This window comes from Lissotriton vulgaris, chromosome 5 (assembly GCF_964263255.1).
Source record: "Lissotriton vulgaris chromosome 5, aLisVul1.2, whole genome shotgun sequence".
Lineage (NCBI taxonomy): Eukaryota > Metazoa > Chordata > Amphibia > Caudata > Salamandridae > Lissotriton > Lissotriton vulgaris.
The window spans coordinates 1,076,534,007-1,076,544,994 of NC_141693.1; the positions used below are offsets into that span (position 1 = coordinate 1,076,534,007).

The following is a 10,988-nucleotide window of genomic DNA, read 5'->3' on the forward strand; positions in this document are numbered from 1 at the left end:
TTCCCTTCGATAGCGCCATGAAGCCTCCGGGCGTACGAGCGCTTAATAAATAAATATTAACATAACATAACATAGCATTATGTTCAGAAGAAAAGTGTTAGCGCTTCTTGAGGCTGTACCACCACATGATAATTCAAGCTTTTGCGCTAGGTATCTTGCAGTATTGAGATGCAGAGCTTTGTGCACCAGAATGGCAATCTTTAACTGAGTTCTAGCTTCGTAGGGCAAACATTTAAGAGATTTTTGGACTCAGGATATGTGATCATTTTGTTTGGTACCCAACACCAATCTAGCAGCAGCGTTTAGTGATGCCCTTAGTGGAGCCAGAGTGTGTTTGGGAAGGCCACAAAGAGTAGTTCTGCCATAGTCAAGCCTCTGCAAGACAAGCGCTTGGATCTCCTGCTTGAAGTTGGATTGTGGGAGGAATAGTTTGATGTTTTTAAGTATCCTCATCAAGTGATTAGCTCCCTTACACACATTGCCGATGTGATTTCACATATTCATGTGATTGTCCAGGGTGATTCCAAGGGATTTGCCAAAGTCTATGATGAGAGGTGTGCAGATAAAACCAGTGAGGTGATATAACCAAAGGTCTAGTTTAGGGATGTGGTTTGGAGGCGGGATAAGAAGGAATTCAGTTTTGGAGGTGTTGAGCAGGAGATGGTTCTCTGTTAACTAATTTTGCATAGACAAGTGTAACGTTAAGTGAGAAGATTTCATCCCGAGATGAGATTTTCGGAAAAAGTTGAGTATAATACACATACTTATGGAAAATAATGTTCATGGAATTTAGGGAATAAGCTAATGGTTCCAAGAAAAGGCGGAAGAGGATAGGAGATAGGGTTGATCCTTGAGGGACACCCATGAGTACTGGAGAGGCCTAGGAGAGGGAGTGGTTTGCCTAGACTCTTTGTGATCTGTGGTGGAGGAAGGACGAGAACCATTGTAGCACCGACCAGTGAAACCCATCCTATTCTTCAACTTGGATAGGAGGTTGTCATGATTGACCGTGTCGAATGCTGAGGAAAGGTCAAGGAGGATTAGCAAGCATGACTCATTTTGGTCAAGTGTTTTTAAAATATCATCCATAACGTGAACGAGAGGTGACTCAGTACTGTGCCCCTTCCGAAAGCCAGATTGATGCTGATCTAGGGGTTAGACGTTTTCTTTATGAGCACAAAGTTTGGATTGTACGCATTTTTCTAGGAGTTTAGTTAGGGTGGGGATGTTGGAGATAGGGCGGAAGATATTGAGGTCAGCTTTATCTGCATTAGTTTTTTTATTATAGGTGACACCTGAGCTGCTTTTAGGCAGTCTGGGATCATGCCTTGTGATCAAGAAGCATGTATAATTCTTGTCCAGGTGGGGATGTGTACATACTTTGAAAATGGCAGGGGGCAGTGGGTCATTGAAGTGGTTAGATGGGTTAATATTCTGGAGAATCTTGTAGATGTATTTTTCACTGAAAGGGGTAAAGGTTCCCCATGACTTGTTGTTCTTAGTGCTCAGGCTAGCAGGTACTCATTTTTCTTATAGGTCAAGGTGTGATGCGGACCCTGAGGATGGCAGGAGAGCCATCTTAGAGGCGAGATTAATGGATATGAGTCTTGATTTTTCAATGAAGAAAGCAGCAAGGTCATCACATGAGGAAGGGCTTCCTCCAGATTCAGAGAGGTTTGGACCTACTACTGATTGCTGTTTGACCAATTTGAAAAGTTCCTTGGGGCGGTTAGCAGCTTGATCAAGTTAGTTTCTGAAGTAGTCAGCTTTCGCGCATTTGAATTGTTTGTTGTAGAGACTCCTAACCTCTCTAAGGAGTTTTAGTTGTTCCAAGGATAGTTTGGATCTCCAGGAACGTTCAACTGCCCTGAGGTTGCGGCGTTCCGTGTTTAGATTGTTATTGTACCACGGAAATATAAAAGGAATTACTAACACAATACAAAGAAATGATTCATAAAACTAAAATCGATTATTTTTCGGAGAAAATTAAAGCAGCCAAGAACAACATTAAAGAACTGTTTGTTATGGTCCAGAAACATAGCTGTACACAGGAGTCCAGGACTACAGCGGTAGACTAAACATTTTGTAGCACATTAGCATCTTCCTTCTGTGGAAAGGTATCTAGCATTTATGATGTATTTGCTCTGTGGCCCCTAATGGATGTTAGTACCCTGCTTATACAAAATTGATGTAGAGATAGCAGAATCAAAAGTTTCCAACATTCTCCCTGTTTCCGATCTTTCCCAATTCTCAAACTTTCCACCTGTTTCTTATGAGCTGGGTGGTAAACTTTTATGTGTCACAAAAACAGGATCACCGATGGATCTGTGTCCTACTGAGATAGTGCAGACAGTGGTGGCAAAGTTGCATATCAACTCACAGACATTTGTAATTTAGCCCTCAAAACTGGAATATTAAAAAAATATTGAAAAAGACCTCTATTTTACCCCTTGGACAGATCAGATCCAAGTAACTATAGTCCGATCTCCCAACAGCCCTTACTAGCAAAACGTCTTGAAAAATATATGAACCTAGAACTAACTACTTTTATTAATACCAATCATTACCTTGACTCTACGTAAGTATGGTTTCCTGAGTGAGCACAGTATGGAGCTTGCTCTGATTACTGCGTCAGAAGCAATTAGACGCTCAGTAGACAATGAAGGTATTGTCGTCTTGATTCTTTTGGATCTCTTGGCGGTGTTCGATACTGTAGTTCACAGCCTCCTGATAAATCGCCTCCAAGAAATTAGCATAGCAGGTGTAGTTCTCTCACTTTTCAAATCTTTTCTGACAGATTGAGAGAAAATAGTGAAACTGGATGGCTTTGTGTCGCACACCTTCCAGTGCTGGGTCCCACAGGACTCTTCTTTGAGTCACACCCTTTTTAATGTGTGTGTTACCCTGCTGGCCTGACTGATTAAATCATAAGGCTTTGCTATTGTGAAGAAAAAAAAAACTTTTAAGGGGTTCACTGATGCACCTGGTCCTTCAACCCACAAGGAAGAATTTGCATGGAAGCTGTAATATCAAAGAAAATATTTAATAAACTCACATGAGGGAGACTGCTTCATACAGTACCCTCAGGCCACTGATGGATACAGTCTAAGGAGTACAGAGAACAGGGGCCTTATATATGCATTTGTTGCATAGTCAGCATAAAACCAAGGGGAGGTCCTGGCACATACAAGAATACTTACGGAATAAAATGGGTATGCAAAATGTGCTTGCTCATCAAAGTGGGAGGAGAGTCATTTCTTCTTACATCAGTAAGAACAGCCTGACAGTTGTGCAATAAGAGATGGTGCATTCTACCAGCTAGACCTTTCTGAGCATGTGCAAGGCTCTGGAAGAGGGAGAATGCACATGGCGAGCACATAGCCAACCAAAATGGCTGCCAAGCGCAAACTGGCTTTTAGCTCATGCTAACAGCGATTCCTGCAATCTTTAACAGACGGTCCTTTTATTATGAGCTAAAGACATTCCTATGATCTAGAAGGAACATAGACCATTTTTTGCACATTTATTCTCATGAATTCATCAATATCCTAATCCATTGCTAGGTGGGCATTTACATTCTAAACATTTCATTAAGTGGGTATATATAAGGTACAAGCAGGAGTACAAAGGGAACAGAGCATTGGGTAATACAGATAGCAGGAGAGAGTAATGACTATTATCACAAGCAGAATTATCAATATTTTTCCAACCCTTAGCAGAAAGCAAATACCAAAACCAACCAGTCCAATTCTACGTTTCAGGGTTCCTATGTATTTCAGTGACTATCTATTCAATTTCAGAATAGCCAACAGCACATATCTAATTAAAGATTTTCAATAGACTTTTCAAATGTTCTTTTTATGAGTGCTAGAGTATCAATTATTATACTCAAGGAAAGGGCAAAGTAATATTTGTTAACTGCTCAGAAGAACATTTCTCTTGCAGAATAAACATTATTCCTAATGCAAATATTAAAGCAGTCAGACATATTATTACAAAAATAATCCTGGCTGCAGGGGACCAGGAGGACCACACAGGGCCATGTGAATTAGGACAAGGAGCCGCAAAGAGCTGCTCCTCTTCAAAAATGGGATGACCGAAAGTGTACATCATTAACAAAAAGAAGTCCTTGGGAAATTGAAGATGCTGTACAACCTGCCAGGGGGGAGTCTTCTCCGTGTGTCCGTCTGAGTCTCCCAGGCAGGCTCTTGTTGTTCCCATGGCGGAGCTGCACAACTCACAACTAAGGAAAATAATCACGTCCCAGTTTGAGAAGAAAAAAGTCTTTCTTTGAGGAAAGGGCCATAACCTTCTGGGGCAAATACCCTCCAGGATCCTGTCCAGTGTCCCAGGCATTGCACAGTTTTCTTCACTTAAACTAACAGGCACCAAGGGCACAGCACCTGTACCCTGAACTCAAGTCTTACCTAACTCCTGTGTTGCGCCGCTGGCGCACAGCTCTTTTGTTTGGGCCACAGATTGTGCCTAGTATGCCCAGGTATCTCTTGATCAACAAACAGAGGTGCAAACTTGCATTCACTTTGGGACCAGGACTCAGAGGCCTGAAGCAACCCTTGTTTCAAAGGGGGTCACCTCAAGCAAAAGCCTCCTTGCTGTTCTGGTGGGTCTGTGACTCTCAGCTGGGCATCAAAAACTGGATCCATGACTTCTCCTTTCTGATTTGTGACCCCATCTTTTTCCCAAGACAGTGGCAGGGGTACGCACTTCAAATCCCAGTACTTCCGGTCTTCTACCTTCACTGAGGTTCTAGTTGCTAGCTACGCCTGTGATGGTTACCTTCACCTTGGCTTCAAGCTGGACTGGTGCTGGATTTGATGTCCGGGCCCCTCTGGCAATGGTTGTAGGGAAGCAAATATCTATTGGTGGACAGAACAAAAGGTTTTTAGACAAGGCACACAAATAATCTATCAACAGAAAGGATAGTCTTAGAATACTTCCTTAGTCTTGGGGTGCCCCATATATTAGCAAGGCATCCAAGAACCACTTCATCTATCTGAGAGTAAAAAAAAAACATGGACCCATTACACTATTTGAAGCAGCTAAGGAAGTATGTGTTCATTTACTAAATTCTGAGGAAAAGAGAGAAACAATACAGACATACTCTAAATCCTTACATTTGTGTATTCCTATATTATTCATCTGAAATACCTCAAGAAAGGGACATTCTTAGAACAAACATTATTTTGTTCTTCTTGTCTTAACAAGCTTGTGTTTCATAAGTCATAACCTTTTACTACTTGTACAGGACTGCAGACACTTCTAAAATTATTTCTCTTAATAAAACACCTACATTTTACACTTAAAGTCATGCTTTCATGTTATAGGCGCAGCAGGAAAGTCTAATACTGCTAATTTAACAGGGATTCTCATTACATTAGGAACTTAAAAAAACAACTTCAACATAGTGGGTAAATACATTTCTCCAGCAGAACATGTTGTGACAAACAAACTCCTATAAAACAATATTTTCTTTTCAAAAATGTTTGCTGAGGATCACATGGGCGTCTTTCCTACATTATGAACCTTGTGCATTCTACTTTTCATGATCTGGAGTATGCAACATGATTTTCAAGGGGAAAAAAACATATTCGCCAGCTCTAATAAGGGCTGTCAGCTCATTTACAATAACCAATAAATGACTAGCAATGCCCTTGCAAAACTGTATATAGCAAGATAATAACATATAGTTTCCCTTAAAGGTCAAATAAGGGAACAGCAATCTAGACTACTCATCCTTTCATCATTTTATCAGACTGGATATGCAGTAACATGGTGTATCTTTTATTCATTTTATTATTGGTAGCAATTTTTTCAAAACAATATTACTGAATAGCCAATTACATGTCTCATTGCCATTTCCTAGACAGTTTAGACAGGCTCAAGAGAGAGTGAGAAAAAGGAGAGAGACAACATAAATTTGTCTACTATTAATTTGCCCAGGAGCTAACCTCCTTCCCTCATTTCGACAGTAGGAAACCTGAAACAGGTTTACATTCTGTCAACACTCTCTACCCCTATTTTTGGCGGCTGGGCACAAACAAACTTGTAGGAGGTAAATAGCACATTGAGCTAGCTAGGAAACATTAAAACCAACTACCAATTCCATTAGCAATTCTACTAGTGTACTAGTGTAACATGAGGGCGCATGAATGCAAACTGAATTCCATTTCACCCTTATCTTAGCCTTTGCACAGTAATCTTTAAACTAAAAGCATTAATGTTATATACATGGCAGAGCTATTTTCTGCACATGACCTACAAACGCTGCTATTCCTTGAATAAATCCCACCTGCATATCTCCTACACTTTATGTCTCAAGAAAACAGTGATATACCCATAAGCTCCTAACAAAATATGCAATATTTCCATTAGCTAATGTTACCTAAAATAGTACTTATAGTGCTTTACCCTACAGTGTGAGAGTCAGGATATTTAATTAATACAAACAAATCAGTTGATTAATCTTCTCTTCTGCATTACAAGCTTCCATAGTGTAATGTAGAAATCACATACTGTCACAGTGGGTCCCTATGTGGAAATTGCAAGGTTCAGTAGGGTTGGTTAGTTCTAAAAACAGACTTTGGCCTTTGACCCTTAAACCTGTTGTCCCCTGTCTGAGAATAGCTATGCCATGCGCACTGACTTTCTAATTCAAAGCAACTATGGAGAATCACAGCTGAAAGGCAGTCCTATTCCGTATCTGTTTGCCAATAATTGAAAGGTAGGATAATAACTTCTGCTTGTTTTTATACTTATTTTCATTTGTGTGCAGTGTGGAGTGTGCTGCCTAGCAGTATAGAGGTCAGCTGCACGTTCTGTACTTGCATGTGTGCTTTACTGAAGCCTGAAATCAGTTTGAAAACTGCCCTGATTGGCAGAACTGCATTTAAAAAGTAAATTGTGCCCAAATCCGACTTTGGTGGTAGGGGCACTTAAAAATGAATAACTTACAATATTTTGCCATATTGGGAACCCCCATGGTCTCCCCTAGATATCCCAGGGATGGGAGATCAGAAATGTATAAGGTACACCCTTATAAAATAAGGTTTTGTACACCTCGGTAATGCGATATTTCAGATTTTATTTCCCACATTGTGGTAAAATTAAAATACTGTTAAAATTTCAACTATGATGCTAGGAGTCATATATTATTCACAGTAAGAGTTTTAGATATTTTAAGGATCAAAAATGATTTTAAGTGCGATTATTTTTATTTAAAAAAGTCCTCATATAGTCAAAGCATTATTTTTTCTTAATAATGATCAGCAACCCTTTTGATGGTTCCACATATGAAAAGCAAGCCTCATTCCTTCCATTTCGCCTTTAAATGCATTCATTTATAACCCTAAGCACAGATGTTTTACTGAAACTAGAAAAATCAGTGTCACTGTTAAAGGACAGTAATTATTTAACATCAGAACCACAGATGTGCTTATGTGAAAAGGCAACAAGAAAGAAAATCCCTACTTTTAATCTTTTCTCTGTTATCCAAAATAATGAAACTCTGTTTACTAACTTTTAAAATCAGGTGTCTTTAATGCACACCTTTATGCCAGGCTTGTACTAAATTAAGATCTAGTTGACCCAGTATATTCCCTGTGGCTTGTGACCAAGAATACCCATGTGTTATTGACTCAGCTGTGCTCTGACCAGCAGGAACCAACATCTCACGCACAAATCTATAGTTCTGTAATGTGGTGTTTATTTCAGAAACAACCAATTCACTCAGATGATGGGAATGTCGTTTTAACATTAATATATAAGGATACATGCTGTAAGTCCTAGTTATGCAAAGCACACAATTTCATTTTTTCATCTTCCTTTCTATGAGGCCTATTTTATTCCTAATGAATGTGAATTCTAATTTATCTTTATCATTGTGGAAATTTCCACTTATCTATAGTTTATTATTTTTTCAATTTTAATGGTAGCGTGCAGCTATTCAGCATATGTTACATAATTCATTTCTGGATTTTTTTTAAAGTAATTCATTCAATGACATTTTGCATAACAGAATGATGAAAAAAAATTGAGCTCAATCCAAACATTTTCAGAAGGGGGTCATACACTCAGAACACACAACACAGAATGCTTAAGGCTAGCCATTCTCACACAAAAAAACATAGTCTACTTACTGAAACAAGTACTTCACAAGTATGTTAGTCCATAGCCACATAGACACTCCAAAAAAAACAATTAACCCACACATCAACACTTAGGACAAAAACAAGAGACATCCCACAGCATGTACGCAAACCAACTATTCGTGAATACTAATTGAGGTACTGGGTTTTTCAGAACCGGTACGAATCCGGTAACCCAGCGGTATCAGGGGCAACACCCAAAGACCTCGAGTACTTTCCTGATTCAGACCACAGAAACACGAGTCTTCTAGGTGAAGTCAAGATCAAATTTATTGGCTGCAACCAAGTAACAAGCGTCCTAGAAGTACAACAGCACGGTGTGTATATTCTCAGGAGACTGCTCAACATTACAGAGCCAGGCTTCTCTTTTTATACAAAATATTAAGCTTCAGGCTAGCATTCTTAGATTTACAGTGCAAACATTCTTAGATTTACAGTGGGCTATTCACATATTTTTACTACAAAGAAAAGGCAGAGTCATGATGACAAGCCCACATTCCAGTTCGTCCAGCCCACAGCAAATTACCCGGCAAGGCCCAACATTTTCATCAGATATCGGTGTACCCCCAATAAAACCGGGCTCCTCCTCATCATAAAGGAAAGGGAGAGAAAAGAGCAGGGACAGGTGCGAGTAAGATTTGGGCGGGGTGTGTGTGCGATGGGAACAGTTTATGGCCTGTTGTGCTTTGATGCTATCTTGTTCGGCCACTGGGAGAGGGTCTGACCAAACAGGTTTGGCCTGGGGCAATGGTTCCAGCTTGCCCAGGTCACAGAAAAGTCAACTAAGGTGTATGTGTCCTTTGATATCCAATTCTGCTGTAGTTACAAGCCTATGTGAAGGGCAACTCACAAAATGGCCGCCAAGCATAAAATGGAACCCAAGGGTTCAAAAACGAAAATGACGATTTCAAGGTGAAATCGTTACTCGATTATGACGAAAATGCTTGTGCATAGTGTACTAGTCATTATCCGTCTTTTGATATAAAAATCGTCATGCTACGACAAAGTTTGTTGCACGAGTCCAGAATTTTTCAGAACTACTAACCCTTTTTTTGCCCCTACATAGGCAATTTAACCTAATCTCATGCTAATCTGAGTCCAGGTCTATATTCCTAAAGTCATTGAGATGTTGCTGAAACATCATTCTGGTACTTAGTTCGTCTTTTGACACAGGCTCCCTTACACATGATGTAGCACAGAGGCTACATATTGCAGGAGCACACTGCATGCACAGACAGAACAGGAAAAGAATGGCTAAGACCATCCCAATGACCATCAGAATTTTCCATCCCCAGCCGGATACCAGTTCCCAGAACCATCTCATAAAAGACCAATCTCCTTTTTCCACATGAATAGATTCGGAAATCTTATGTAATTTGGAGATGGCCTGGTACACTGTTGGAGCGTTATCTGGAATGAAAACACAGCAACTCGATTGGATCAATTTACATACCCCACCTCGGTCTGCAAGTATGACATCTAATGCGGCCCTGTTCTGAAGGGTCATAAGACGGGCCGACTGGAGCTCAGCAGTCAAGTTACTAAGGGCACCAGCCGTTTTAATTACGGTGGATTCAACCACCCTTGCTAATTGCCTTATATTTCTGCTGTTAACCATCGGTCCCCAGAACGGCAGAAAACCCTTTACGAAATCCCCAAATTCTTGTCCTGCAGTGTCTTCATTACTCAAGACACCTCTAACTATCCTTGTCTTATGGTAATATGCCGCTGCTGTGTAGGTGGGAGGCAACAGGAAAGAAACAAAACATGTGCCCGAAATGTCAGGGGGCAACCATGTATAGGCTCTATCATGGCAGATGAAATAGGTACCCTTAGCTGCTAAAAACGAAGGGGAAGTCTGAGATGCAAAAACATACGTTTCAGCACAGACACTCTTCCCTAACTGAGCTCTGGGATTCTTGCCAGTACCTTGCAGACACAGATGACCCTGATGGGGTACAATCCAAATCGGGGAAGATCTCTTAGCTTGCTGTTTCTCACTCAGAGTAGCTCCATATCCGGTCACGTTCCATCCTATGTATACTAGTGTCTCATCTCTTGGAATAGCCTCATAGGAAATATCTTCCTTAATCATATCTACTATACCCTTAACTAGAGCACTATTCTTAGGATTGTCTGTTACAGAACGTAGGGGGTAGACTTCATGTGCATAAATGAACTTTGTTCTGTATGCCCACACAGAACCATTGTGGCTGAATGGCAGGACCAAGTAAGGGATACCTTTATCCGTTGTGTGGGGCATAAGTCCACAGACCCAACAGTTAGTCGTGTTTATTACTAGTTGGTGTTGGTGCAAGAGCTGAATGAAGGAGTTATTAATGAACTCTAATCTCCTAGCTGACTCATGTTCAGGAAGGGGTTGAAAAGAATGTGAAGAAACAGTAGGAGGAGGTACGGGCGATGTAGTGGGTGCAAATGTCGCTTGTAAGGAAAATAATATATATCCTACTAAAAACATCATTGCACTGAATAACAGGAAAATGCATAATAATAAAAAAACGTTTCTTTGTCACTAATCCACATATTCTGGCCTTAAAGTTCACAGTTTTGGCAGGTCTCTCCATCTTGAAAAACTCCATCCTCTCTACAATGCTGCCCACGATGGGAGGTTGATTCTGCTAAGGAATGCTTCTGTTGATCCAGGGCAACTCCCTTAGACCAACCAGAACTGCCGACCTAACGTCGTCAGCTGCACCCCAAAGACTTTGGGCAATCGCGGCCCTAGCAGCGGAACCCGGATGGCGGTTCGAAAAACAAAACTGAGCAAGTTCCTCAGATGGGAGAGCTGCGCTTTCAAAAATA

General features: G+C 40.6%; 1 protein-coding gene across 1 annotated transcript; it reads right to left on the bottom strand.

Moving 5' to 3' along the window:
- Nucleotides 1–9,252: 9,252 nt before the first annotated feature.
- Nucleotides 9,253–10,656, bottom strand: LOC147712026 (endogenous retrovirus group PABLB member 1 Env polyprotein-like). Its single transcript, XM_086920280.1, has one exon. It carries the CDS (start codon nt 10,645–10,647, stop codon nt 9,253–9,255), a length of 1,395 nt encoding a protein of 464 aa, XP_086776406.1. The 5' UTR covers nt 10,648–10,656.
- Nucleotides 10,657–10,988: the final 332 nt, after the last annotated feature.